Source organism: Oncorhynchus gorbuscha, linkage group LG13 (genome assembly GCF_021184085.1).
Source record: "Oncorhynchus gorbuscha isolate QuinsamMale2020 ecotype Even-year linkage group LG13, OgorEven_v1.0, whole genome shotgun sequence".
Lineage (NCBI taxonomy): Eukaryota > Metazoa > Chordata > Actinopteri > Salmoniformes > Salmonidae > Oncorhynchus > Oncorhynchus gorbuscha.
This window is the reverse complement of record NC_060185.1, coordinates 32,111,105-32,125,349: the sequence shown is the minus strand read 5'-3', so window position 1 is coordinate 32,125,349 and position 14,245 is coordinate 32,111,105. Positions and strand designations below refer to the sequence as shown.

The 14,245-nt window shown below is 47.0% G+C and overlaps 1 protein-coding gene across 2 annotated transcripts in view; it reads left to right on the top strand.

The window, feature by feature from the left end:
* Positions 1-14,245, top strand: part of LOC123992726 (2-(3-amino-3-carboxypropyl)histidine synthase subunit 1-like) — a 142,657-nt gene that overhangs the window by 95,432 nt on the left and 32,980 nt on the right. For both annotated transcript variants that reach the window (XM_046294185.1, XM_046294184.1), the window contains exons 5-6: positions 12,134-12,288; positions 13,158-13,279. In XM_046294185.1, coding sequence (XP_046150141.1) covers positions 12,134-12,288; positions 13,158-13,279 — 277 coding nt within the window. The remainder of the gene's footprint in view (positions 1-12,133; positions 12,289-13,157; positions 13,280-14,245) is intronic.

The following is a 14,245-nucleotide window of genomic DNA, read 5'->3' as shown; positions in this document are numbered from 1 at the left end:
CTCCATCTCTCCCTCTCCATCATTTGTTCTATTTTTTTCCTATTGCTGCCTGTCATTGTTCATTCTCTGACTTTGAGGTTTTCTGTCCCACCTGCTGTTGCTGTGTGTGTGACTGTGTGAGGGATTGTGTGTGGGAGCGTGCTTGCGTGCGTTTTACGCGCGATTGCGAGCTTTCGTGCCTACGTGTGTGCTTGCATATGTGTGTGGCATGTTCTCATGTTAACTGAGTGTTTGTATGAGTGAGAAAAGGAGTGAGGGGTGATTGAATGAGTGAGTGAGTGATTGAATGAGTGAGTGAGTGAGTGAGTGATTGAATGAGTGAGTGAGTGAGTGAGTGAGTGAGAGTGAGTGAGTGAGTGAGTGAGTGAGTGAGTGAGTGAGTGATTGAATGAGTGAGGGGGTGATTGAATGAATGAGAGAGTGATTGAGTGAGAAAAGGAGTAAGGGAGTGATTGAATGAGTGAGGGGGTGATTGAATGAATGAGGGAGTGATTGAATGAATGAGGGAGTGATTGAGTGAGAAAAGGAGTAAGGGAGTGATTGAATGAATGAGGGAGTGATTGAGTGAGAAAAGGAGTAAGGGAGTGATTGAATGAATGAGGGGGTGATTGAATGAATGAGGGAGTGATTGAGTGAGAAAAGGAGTAAGGGAGTGATTGAGTGAGAAAAGGAGTAAGGGAGTGATTGAATGAATGAGGGAGTGATTGAGTGAGAAAAGGAGTAAGGGAGTGATTGAATGAATGAGGGAGTGATTGAGTGAGAAAAGGAGTAAGGGAGTGATTGAATGAATGAGGGGGTGATTGAATGAATGAGGGAGTGATTGAGTGAGAAAAGGAGTAAGGGAGTGATTGAGTGAGAAAAGGAGTATGGGAGTGATTGAATGAGTGAGTGATAAAAAAAAGAAGTGAGAAACAGAGTGAGTTGGGGCTGTCTCATCGGCAGTGCTTTTAATTGCAGTGACTGCAGTGCTCTCAGACAGCCGTACTAATGTGATCAGAGAATGGATCGATCCCACTATGCTGTGCCATTTTGTTTTTGGGAGCACCTGTAAACAAGCAGCAGCTGTATGTCTATGTTTCTGTCTATCTGTCTGCCTGCCTGCTCTGCACTCTCTGCTCTGCTCTGCACTCTCTGCTCTGCTCTGCACTCTCTGCTCTGCTCTGCACTCTCTGCTCTGCTCTGCACTCTCTGCTCTGCACTGCACTCCCTACTCTGCTCTGCACTCTCTGCTCTGCACTCTCTGCTCTGCTCTGCACTCTCTGCTCTGCTCTGCACTCTCTGCTCTGCTCTGCACTCTCTGCTCTGCACTCTCTGCTCTGCACTGCACTCCCTACTCTGCTCTGCACTCTCTGCACTCTCTGCTCTGCTCTGCACTCTCTGCTCTGCTCTGCACTCCCTGCTATGCTCTGCACTCTCTGCTCTGCTCTGCTCTCTGCTCTGCTCTGCACTCCCTGCTATGCTCTGCACTCTCTGCTGCTCTGCACTGCACTCTCTGCTCTGCTCTGCACTCTCTGCTCTGCTCACTCTCTGCTCTGCACTCTCTGCTCTGCTCTGCACTCCTGCTCTGCTCTGCACTCCCTACTATGCTCTGCACTCTCTGCTCTGCACTCCCTACTATGCTCTGCACTCTCTGCTCTGCACTCCCTACTATGCTCTGCACTCTGCTCCCTACTCTGCTCTGCTCTGCTCTGCACTCTCTGCTCTGCTCTGCACTCTCTGCTCTGCTCTGCACTCCCTACTATGCTCTGCACTCTCTGCTCTGCTCTGCACTCCCTACTATGCTCTGCACTCTCTGCCTCTGCTCTGCACTCTCTGCTCTGCTCTGCACTCTCTGCTCTGCACTCCCTACTATGCTCTGCACTCTCTGCTCTGCTCTGCACTCTCTGCTCTGCTCTGCACTCCCTACTATGCTCTGCACTCTCTGCTCTGCACTCCCTACTATGCTCTGCACTCTCTGCCCTGCTCTGCACTCCCTACTATGCTCTGCACTCCCTACTATGCTCTGCACTCCCTACTATGCTCTGCACTCCCTACTATGCTCTGCACTCTCTGCTCTGCTCTGCACTCCCTACTATGCTCTGCACTCTCTGCCCTGCTCTGCACTCCCTACTATGCTCTGCACTCTCTGCCCTGCTCTGCACTCTCTGCTCTGCTCTGCACTCCCTACTCTGCTCTGCACTCTCTGCTCTGCTCTGCACTCCCTACTCTGCTCTGCACTCTCTGCTCTGCTCTGCACTCCCTACTCTGCTCTGCACTCTCTGCTCTGCTCTGCACTCCCTACTCTGCTCTGCACTCTCTGCTCTGCTCTGCACTCTCTGCTCTGCTCTGCACTCTCTGCTCTGCAATCTGTCTCCCTCCTTGCCTGCCGTCTCACTGCCGGCCTGTCTGTCCATCTCCCTCCCTGCCTGCCTCCCTGCCTGCCTGTCTGTCCGTCTCCCTCCCTCCCTGCCTCCCTGTCTGCCTGTCTGTCCATCTCCCTCCCTGCCTGCCTCCCTGCCTGCCTGTCTGTCCGTCTCCCTCCCTGCCTGCCTGTCTGTCCGTCTCCCTCCCTGCCTGCCTCCCTGCCTGCCTGTCTGTCCGTCTCCCTGCCTCCCTGCCTGCCTGTCTGTCCGTCTCCATCCCTGCCTGCCTGCCGTCTCACTGCCTGCCTGCCGGTCTTCATGCCTGTCTGCCGTCTCACTGCCTGCCTGCCGGTCTTCATGCCTGCCTGCCGTCTCACTGCCTGCCTGCCGGTCTTCATGCCTGTCTGCCGTCTCACTGCCTGTCTGCCATCTCACTGCCTGTCTGCCGGCCGGCCTGCCTGCCTGCCTGCCTGCCTGCCTGCCTGCCTGCCTGCCTGCCGTCTCACTGCCTGCCTGCCGGTCTTCATGCCTGTCTGCCGTCTCACTGCCTGTCTGCCGTCTCACTGCTGGCCTGCCTGCCTGCCTGCCTGTCTGTCTGTACGTCTCCCTCCCTGCCTGCCTGCCATCTCACTGCCTGCCTGCCTGCCTGCCTGCCTGCCTGCCTGCCTGCCTGCCTGCCTGCCTGCCTGCCTGCCTGCCTGCCTGCCTGCCTGCCTGCCTGCCTGCCTCACTGCCTGCCTGCCGGTCTTCATGCCTGTCTGCCGTCTCACTGCCTGTCTGCCGTCTCACTGCTGGCCTGCCTGCCTGCCTGCCTGTCTGTCTGTACGTCTCCCTCCCTGCCTGCCTGCCATCTCACTGCCTGCCTGCCTGCCTGCCTGCCTGCCTGCCTGCCTGCCTGCCTGCCTGCCTGCCTGCCTGCCTGCCTGCCTGCCTGCCTGCCTGTGCCTCTCCCTGCCTGCCTGCCTGCCATCCCACTGCCTGCCATCCCTGCCTGCCTGCCTGCCTGCCTGCCTGCCTGCCTGCCTGCCTGCCTGCCTGCCTGCCTGCCTGCCTGCCTGCCTGCCTGCCTGCCTGTACGTCTCCCTCCCTGCCTGCCTGCCATCCCACTGCCTGCCTGCCGGTCTTCATGCCTGCCTGCCGTCTCCCTGCCTGCCGGTCTTCATGCCTGCCTGCCGTCTCCCTGCCTGCCGGTCTTCATGCCTGCCTGCCGTCTCCCTGCCTGCCGGTCTTCATGCCTGCCTGTCTTCCTACCTGCCATCTGTCTTCGTGCCTTGCTAAGGAAGTGAATTCTTTACTCCGTATCTGTCCCCAGTCCCACAACGCTCCCCATTCCAACCACCTGGTATTTTTAACTTCTCCCTGTCTCCCACCTAGGCCTGTTTCTTACTATCCATCGCTCTCTGATACTCCTATCCATTCATCACTCCTAGTGCCTTCCAAATCCTCTCCTTCCCTTTCCTTCATTCCTGATACTCCTATCCATTCATCACTCCTAGTTCCTTCCAAATCCTCTCCTTTCCTTCATTCCTGATACTCCTATCCATTCATCACTCCTAGTTCCTTCCAAATCCTCTCCTTCCCTTTCCTTCATTCCTGATACTCCTATCCATTCATCACTCCTAGTTCCTTCCAAATCCTCTCCTTTCCTTCATTCCTGATACTCCTATCCATTCATCACTCCTAGTGCCTTCCAAATCCTCTCCTTCCCTTTCCTTCATTCCTGATACTCCTATCCATTCATCACTCCTAGTTCCTTCCAAATCCTCTCCTTTCCTTCATTCCTGATACTCCTATCCATTCATCACTCCTAGTTCCTTCCAAATCCTCTCCTTTCCTTCATTCCTGATACTCCTATCCATTCATCACTCCTAGTTCCTTCCAAATCCTCTCCTTTCCTTCATTCCTGATACTCCTATCCATTCATCACTCCTAGTTCCTTCCAAATCCTCTCCTTTCCTTCATTCCTGATACTCCTATCCATTCATCACTCCTAGTTCCTTCCAAATCCTCTCCTTTCCTTCATTCCTGATACTCCTATCCATTCATCACTCCTAGTTCCTTCCAAATCCTCTCCTTTCCTTCATTCCTGATACTCCTATCCATTCATCACTCCTAGTTCCTTCCAAATCCTCTCCTTTCCTTCATTCCTGATACTCCTATCCATTCATCACTCCTAGTTCCTTCCAAATCCTCTCCTTTCCTTCATTCCTGATACTCCTATCCATTCATCACTCCTAGTGCCTTCCAAATCCTCTCCTTTCCTTCATTCCTGATACGCCTATCCATTCATCACTCCTAGTTCCTTCCAAATCCTCTCCTTTCCTTCATTCCTGATACTCCTATCCATTCATCACTCCTAGTTCCTTCCAAATCCTCTCCTTTCCTTCATTCCTGATACTCCTATCCATTCATCACTCCTAGTTCCTTCCAAATCCTCCCCTTTCCTTCATTCCTGATACTCCTATCCATTCATCACTCCTAGTTCCTTCCAAATCCTCTCCTTTCCTTCATTCCTGATACTCCTATCCATTCATCACTCCTAGTTCCTTCCAAATCCTCTCCTTTCCTTCATTCCTGATACTCCTATCCATTCATCACTCCTAGTTCCTTCCACATCCTCTCCTTTCCTTCATTCCTGATACTCCTATCCATTCATCACTCCTAGTTCCTTCCAAATCCTCTCCTTTCCTTCATTCCTGATACTCCTATCCATTCATCACTCCTAGTTCCTTCCAAATCCTCTCCTTTCCTTCATTCCTGATACTCCTATCCATTCATCACTCCTAGTTCCTTCCAAATCCTCTCCTTCCCTTTCCTTCATTCCTGATACTCCTATCCATTCATCACTCCTAGTTCCTTCCAAATCCTCTCCTTTCCTTCATTCCTGATACTCCTATCCATTCATCACTCCTAGTGCCTTCCAAATCCTCTCCTTTCCTTCATTCCTGATACTCCCTGATATCCATTCATCACTCCTAGTTCCTTCCAAATCCTCTCCTTTCCTTCATTCCTGATACTCCTATCCATTCATCACTCCTAGTGCCTTCCAAATCCTCTCCTTTCCTTCATTCCTGATACTCCTATCCATTCATCACTCCTAGTTCCTTCCAAATCCTCTCCTTTCCTTCATTCCTGATACTCCTATCCATTCATCACTCCTAGTTCCTTCCAAATCCTCTCCTTTCCTTCATTCCTGATACTCCTATCCATTCATCACTCCTAGTTCCTTCCAAATCCTCTCCTTTCCTTCATTCCTGATACTCCTATCCATTCATCACTCCTAGTTCCTTCCAAATCCTCTCCTTTCCTTCATTCCTGATACTCCTATCCATTCATCACTCCTATTCCTTCCAAATCATTCCTGATACTCCTATCCATTCATCACTCCTAGTTCCTTCCAAATCCTCTCCTTTCCTTCATTCCTGATACTCCTATCCATTCATCACTCCTAGTTCCTTCCAAATCCTCTCCTTTCCTTCATTCCTGATACTCCTATCCATTCATCACTCCTAGTGCCTTCAAGATCCTCTCCTTTCCTTCATTCCTGATACTCCTATCCATTCATCACTCCTAGTTCCTTCCAAATCCTCTCCTTTCCTTCATTCCTGATACTCCTATCCATTCATCACTCCTAGTGCCTTCAAGATCCTCTCCTTTCCTTCATTCCTGATACTCCTATCCATTCATCACTCCTAGTTCCTTCCAAATCCTCTCCTTTCCTTCATTCCTGATACTCCTATCCATTCATCACTCCTAGTTCCTTCCAAATCCTCTCCTTTCCTTCATTCCTGATACTCCTATCCATTCATCACTCCTAGTTCCTTCCAAATCCTCTCCTTTCCTTCATTCCTGATACTCCTATCCATTCATCACTCCTAGTTCCTCCCTTTCATCCATCCTCTCCTTTCCTTCATTCCTGATACTCCTATCCATTCATCACTCCTAGTTCCTTCCAAATCCTCTCCTTTCCTTCATTCCTGATACTCCTATCCATTCATCACTCCTAGTTCCTTCCAAATCCTCTCCTTTCCTTCATTCCTGATACTCCTATCCATTCATCATCCTACTCCTTCAGTTCCTTCCATTCCTGATACTCCTATCCATTCATCACTCCTAGTCCTTCAAATCCTCCTTTCCTTCATTCCTGATACTCCTATCCATTCATCACTCCTAGTTCCTTCCAAATCCTCTCCTTTCCTTCATTCCTGATACTCCTATCCATTCATCACTCCTAGTTCCTTCCAAATCCTCTCCTTTCCTTCATTCCTGATACTCCTATCCATTCATCACTCCTAGTTCCTTCCAAATCCTCTCCTTCCCTTTCCTTCATTCCTGATAGTCCTATCCATTCATCACTCCTAGTTCCTTCCAAATCCTCTCCTTTCCTTCATTCCTGATACTCCTATCCATTCATCACTCCTAGTTCCTTCCAAATCCTCTCCTTTCCTTCATTCCTGATACTCCTATCCATTCATCACTCCTAGTTCCTTCCAAATCCTCTCCTTTCCTTCATTCCTGATACTCCTATCCATTCATCACTCCTAGTGCCTTCAAGATCCTCTCCTTTCCGTCATTCCTGATACTCCTATCCATTCATCACTCCTAGTGCCTTCCAAATCCTCTCCTTCCCCTCGTTCTCTTTTTTAAATATATACAGTTCATTACCTCTCCCTATGCCACCCAAAATTGAATGGCAATGTGTTTTCTTTCTGCCCACTTCTATAGTTAACAAGACTGGGAATTGCCAGGGACCTCGGGATACAGTATTATCACGATACTTAGGTGCCAATACAACATGTATTGTGATTCTCATGATTCTATGTATTGCGATTCAATGCTACTACGATTTGATTTTCCAAACATATTGCTCACTATGTACTGAGGATACAAAATATTAAGAACACCTGCTCTTTCCATGACATAGACTGACCAGGTGAAAAGTATGATCCATTATTGATGTCACTTGTTAAATACAGTTCAATCAGTGTAGATGAAGGGGAGGAGACCGGTTAAAGAAGGATTTTTAAGCCTTGAGGCAATAGAGACATGGATTGTGTATGTGTGCCATTTAGAGGGTGAATGGGCAAGACAGAAAATGGAAGTGCCTTGAATGAAGTATGGTAGTAGGTGCCAGGCGCACCGGTTTGTGGCAAAGCTGCTGGGTTTTCCCACACTCAACATTTTCCTGTGTGCATCTCTGTTATTATCTATGCACAGTCACTTTAATAACTCTACCTACATGTACATATTACCTCGACTAACCTTTGCCCCCGCACATTGATTCTGTACCGGTACTCCTTGTATATAGCCTCGCTATTGTTATTTTACTGCTGCTCTTTAATTATTTGTTACTTTTATTTCTTATTCTTATATATATAAAAAAAAATTACGGCGTTGTTGGTTAAGGGCTTGTAAGTAAACATTTCACTGTAAGGTCTACACTGTTGGTTAAGGGCTTGTAAGTAAACATTTCACAGTAAGGTCTACATCTGTTGGTTAAGGGCTTGTAAGTAAACATTTCACTGTAAGGTCTACATCTGTTGGTTAAGGGCTTGTAAGTAAACATTTCACTGTAAGGTCTACACTGTTGGTTAAGGGCTTGTAAGTAAACATTTCACTGTAAGGTCTACATCTGTTGGTTAAGGGCTTGTAAGTAAACATTTCACTGTAAGGTCTACACTTTTGGTTAAGGGCTTGTAAGTAAGCATTTCACTGTAAGGTCTACATCTGTTGTATTCTGCGCATGTGACAAAATAAGATTGGATTGAATTTGAATGGTCCACCACCCAAAAGGCATCCTGCCAACTTGACACAACTGTGGGAAGCTTTGGAGTCAGCATGGGCCAGCATCCCTATGGAACGCTTGACACCTTGTGGAGTCTATGCCCCGTTGAATTGAGGCTGTTCTGAGGGCAAGGGGGGGTGCAACTCAATATTAGAAGGCTTTGTATGTAATGTTTTGTACACTTAGTGTATGTCTGCTGCAAAGAGCATGCGAGAGAGCATATACGAGAGAGCATATGAGAGGGAGCATATGAGAGGGAGCATGCGAGAGAGAGAGCATATGAGAGAGAGCATATGCGAGGGAGCATATGAGAGGGAGCATGCGAGAGGGAGCATGCGAGAGGGAGCATGCGAGAGGGAGCATGCGAGAGGGAGCATGCGAGAGGGAGCATGCGAGAGGGAGCATGCGAGAGGGAGCATGCGAGAGGGAGCATGCGAGAGGGAGAGCATATGAGAGAGAACATATGAGAAAGAACATATGAGAGAGAGCATATGAGAGAGAGAGCATATGAGAGAGAGAGCATGCAAGAGAGCATATGAGATAGGGCAAATGAGAGAGAGCATGCGAGAGAGAGCATATGAGAGAGAGAGAGCATATGAGAGAGAGAGAGCATATGATAGAGAGAGGGAGCATATGAGAGAGAGAGCATATGAGAGGGAGCATGAGAAAATTCGTTTTTATCATGGGAAAAAAGTGCCAAAAACATGTTGGCTCACTAATTAAAAAACAAGATATAGGATGAAAAATAACGGTGTTTTAGCGCAGAATCAACCAATTAGCGCAACATAGCAATTATTATTTTTATTTTATTTTTATTATATGAATCGGTACTCTGAGTCAAAATGTCGCTATAGTATTGTCCAACATAATGTAACTGTTTTCCCCCATCATCAATAGCTTGCCATTCTCTCCTCTTTGTCTCTGATTTGATAGATAGAAGCAGAAACAATCTACTTGGGACTATCCAGATAGTGTTAGTCTCCTTCCATTCATCTGGACAGAGGGATGGTAGATATTCATCTGGACAGAGGAATGGAAGGAGGCTATAATAATAATAATAATAATAATATATAATAATAATAATAATAATATAATAATAAAGGCTATCTACCATCCCTCTCTCTCTCTCTTCCTCTCCCTGTCACGCCTTCTCCGCTTTATCTCTCCGTCTCGTATTCATATGTCTGTGCCATGAAATGAGCTACATTACAAGTGTTTAAACATTGACATGAAAATGGCCCATTTGCTTAATCACAGCATAAATGTCATTTGTGTAAATTGCATGTAAAACAAGAGGAACTGTAATTACCATGATCAAAACCAAAGATAATGCTTCTCTCTTCTCTCTTTATCCTTGCCCTTATACCACATTTCCCTCAGCACTCTCTCCCACTCCCTCCCTCTCTCCCACTCCCTCTCTCTCTCCCCCACTCCCTCCCTCTCTCCCACTCCCTCCATCCATCCCTCCCATCTCTCTCCCTCCCTCCCTCCATCCCTCTCCCCCACTCTCTCCCTCCCTCCATCCCTCTCCCCCACTTTCTCCCTCCCTCTCCCCCATTTTCTCCCTCCCTCTCCCCCACTCCCTCCATCCCTCTCCCCCACTCCCTCCATCCCTCTCCCCCACTCCCTCCATCCCTCTCCCCCACTCCCTCCATCCCTCTCCCCCACTCCCTCCATCCCTCTCCCCCACTCCCTCCATCCCTCTCCCCCACTCCCTCTATTCCGCTCCCCCACTCCCTCCATCCCGCTCCCCCCTGTCCCTAAGTCTCTGGCTTTCCTAAGCCGAGGCGGGCGCATCGTAAATGGCCTGTGAAATTAATAATATTAATAGTAATTGCATGTGTCCCTCTCCTTCCCTAAATAATTGAGGTATTTGCATCAGTGCCCAACATCGTGTGTGTATGTGCCGGCTCAATCACGTGGAAAGGGTTTCAGCTCTATTCTAAAAGTGGGTGTGTGCTGTGTGTGCAGATTTGTGACTGTAGTTTAATGCTAGGCTTCTGAGGAGTACTCCATGTATGTGGTATAAAACTGACATAACATACTTCTGTATATATAGTGTATGTGGTCACCCCTTCAAATTAGTGTATATTCGGCTATCAATATCGGGGGGACATTGACTAAATACAGTAGAATAGAATACAGTATGTACATATGAGATGAGTAAACCAGTATGTTAACATTATTTAAGTGACTAGTTTTCCATTATTAAAGTGGCCAGTGATTCCATGTCTATGTATACAGGGCAGCAGCCTCTAAGGTGCAGGGTTGAGTAGTCGGATGGCAGCTGGCTAGTGATGGCTATTTAACAGTCTGATGGCCTTAAGATGGAAGCTGTTTTTTAGTCTCTCGGGGCCCAGCTTTGATGCACCTGTACTGACCTCGCCTTCTGGATGATCTTTTTGGCCTTCCTGTGACATCGGGTGCCCCCGGTGATGCGTTGGGAAGACCGTACTACCCTCTGGAGAGCCCTTCAGGTGCGGGAGGTGCAGTAAGGTGGTGATACAGCTGTCATGACGTTGGCCTCTTTGGGTATAGCGAGCCCCATCCCCCTCTCCCTGCCTCCCCCTTTGCCTCCTTCAACTAGGCTGCTGTGGTCAGAGAGGTCGTAAATTCCTGAGAAGACCCTGCCACATGGCCACACAGTATAGAGAGAGTAGATTTTCATGGAGAACAAAGGAAATCCTTCCACCTCACAGAACTTGAGGTACGAACAAATGTCATGTTCCGGAGAAAGTATAAAAGCTCTGTGAAGAATCCAGCTGCGAACTGGTCCGTTTGTTACAACTTGGGGAAGCTCGTGGGAGACGGTGTGGCCACATTACCATAACGCTGTTTATATAATAGCCTCAGATATGAGGATTACATCTAATTGTTGTATAAGATGAATGAGTGAATATGATACTGTTTGTATAATTGTGTAATATATGATTTTGGACTGTTTAATAAAGAAAAATACAATTCCCTTTTGATTTGAACTAAATCAGAGGACTGCCTTGAGCCCAGTTAGGGTCAGGCCTCCTGGGACAGCCCTTTTTCTGCCTATCCTCAAAGTGGGCGATGAAGGTGTTCAGCTTGTCTGGGATCAAGACGTCTGTGTCAGCGACGTGACTGGTTTTCCTTTTGTAATCCGTGATTGTCTGTAGACCCTGCCATATAGTGGAAACGTCTAGGAGCAACAACGGCTCAGCCGTGAAGTGGTAGGCCAAACAAGCTCACAGAACAGGACCGCTGGAGAAAAAAAAAATCTGTCCTCTGTTGCAACACTCACTACAGAGTTCCAAACTGCCTCTGGAAGCAACGTCAGCACAACAACTGTTCGTCTGGAGCTTCATGAAATGGGTTTTCATTGTCAAGCAGCTGCACACAAGCCTAAGATCACAATGCCGAGCGTCGGCTGGAGTTGTGTAAAGCTCGCCGTCATTGGACTCAGTGGAAATGCTTTCTCTGGAGTGATGACTCACGATTCACCATCTGGCGGTCTGACGGACAAATCTGGGTTTGGCGGATGCAAGGAGAACGCTACCTACACCGAATGCATAGTGCCAACTGTAACGTTTGGTGGAGGAGGAATAATGGTCCTTTGGCACTTTGTTCCAGTGAAGGGAAATCTTAACCCAAACTTTGTGGCTACAGTTTGGGAAAGGCCCTTTCCTGTTTAAGCATGACAATGCCCCCGTGCACAAAGCGAGGTCCATACAGAAATGGTTTGTAAAGATTGTTGTGGAAGAACTTGTTCTTTGGGATGAATTAGAATGCTGAATGCAAGCCAGGCCTAATTGCCAACTAATGCTCTTGCGGTTGAAGGGAAGCAAGTCCCAAAAGAAATGTTCCAACATCTAGTGGAAATCCTTCCCAGAAGAGTGGAGGCTGTTATAGCAGCACAAGGGGGACCAACTCCATCTTAATACCCATGATTTTAGAACGAGATGTTCAACGAGCACATACTTTTGGTCTTGTAGTGTATTAAATGATTCGTCCTAACCCTGTCTTTGTCTCCCTCCAGTCCCTATAGACTCCACAGCAGGCATTAAGATGCTCTACGTGTTTGTTGATATCCAGATGGACAACGCACACTTTCTGGACACGGTCAAGTTCAACTTCCCCCCTGGACACTCTCTGGCACTCGTCAGCACTATCCAGTTTGTGGCTGCACTGCAGGTGTGTGTGTGTGTGTGTGTGTGTGTGTGTGTGTGTGTGTGTGTGTGTGTGTGTGTGTGTGTGTGTGTGTGTGTGTGTGTGTGTGTGTGTGTGTGTGTGTGTGTGTGTGTGTGTGTGTGTGTGTGTGTGTGTGTGTGTGTGTGTGTGTGTGTGCATCTTTGGTGTGTGGGGGACTGTATGTGCACTAACCCTATGTGTACATGTACAGTTTAAGCCTAGCCTACATGCTGCATACATAGAAGAGCTCCGCTCCTGTGTGAGCCAACCTCCTGCCTGCCTCTCGAAGTTCAGTTCAAGTGTGGGTTTGAAAACTCAGCTGCAGTTATTTTGGACTTGAAAGAAGGAGTGAACTTGTGAAATCTCAGATCAGCTCATCTCAGGCCTTTACATAAGCAGTTATAGATCCACAGTAGAGCTAGCTACCTCCTCCGTCTCCTCTCTGCTGCCCTCCTCTCTGTCAGTGACCAACACTAGGACCATGCTAATGTAACCAGTGTTATTGATTCATTCTGACATGCTGATGCGTGTGTCATGTTTTTGTTGTGTGTTGGGGCGGTTTGGGTGTGTGTGTGTGTGTCATTTAGTTTTTTGTTTGGGCAGTTGCTGTGAATGTGTGTGTGTGTGCCTCTTGCTCACTCGCTCACAACTCACGGTGTGTGTAGGTCATCCAAAATGGAGTAGGGAGTCATCGGGTCAGCGTCTATGTTCCCTGTTTACCTCCAACTGAAAAGAGCACATTACTCTCTGCTGCTTCTTTCTTGCCTAAATTGTTGGCACTCGCTCTCAGTGTCTTACTTTGTGTGAAAAGAGAAAAAGTAGGTGTTATTTTATATCTATCAATGGTTGTTTGTCTCTTCCCCTCCCCCCAGGCGGTGAGTGCAGCTCTGAGGCCAGAGTATGAGGTGGTGGTTCCCCAGTGTCGTCCCCTGTCCCCTGGAGAGATCCTAGGGTGCACCTCCCCCCGCCTCGACCGAAAAGTCAACGCCATCGTGTGAGTGACTCTGCCTTTATCATTGTAAACCCATCCTATTCTCAGCCTCTGTCATACCTACCTTACACAGTCAGACAGTTTATGTTATATAGTACCTTCCTACCCAACACTTCCCCAGACATTGTTAAACATACCTTCCCCTTCCTCGCTCCCCGACTCTGTCATCTGCCTGCTAGTGTTGCCACAATACCAGATGTTTTACTTCGATACCAGGTTTAGTATCATGATGCCGAAACGTTACTTAATACCAAAACAATACTAGATACCAAAACAATACTAGATACCAAAACAATAGTAGATACCAAAACAATACTAGATACCAAAACAATAGTAGATACCAAAACAATAGTAGATACCAAAACAATAGTAGATACCAAAACAATACTAGATACCAAAACAATAGTAGATACCAAAACAATACTAGATACCAAAACAATAGTAGATACCAAAACAATACTAGATACCAAAACAATAGTAGATACCAAAACAATAGTAGATACCAAAACAATAGTAGATACCAAAACAATAGTAGATACCAAAACAATACCATTGCAAAGAAAAGAAAGCTGAAGTCACGGAATAAACACTGGGCTTTATTTATTCAAACATTAAACAATATGTTGAACAAATAAAATAACAAATAGAAATATCTTCTATTCTATGGTACATTTCTTTCTAAAATACTACACCAGATTAAGTAACAGACGAATACCTTTATTGTTCATTTTGCAAAACCACATCGGAGACTGTATAATTGTACAATTACATGTAAACTGTTTTAAAATGTAATTTGATACATATCAGGGATAATTTGCTCGTCTTTGAACATTAAATTGGATCAAATGACATTCATTAGACGTATGATTCATTATTCATTACAGCTAAATAATGTAATGTATTCAATAAATAGTTTTAGTTCCAAAACGACATAGAAATGAACTTAAAGGTGTTTTTAAGTGCCTTCAG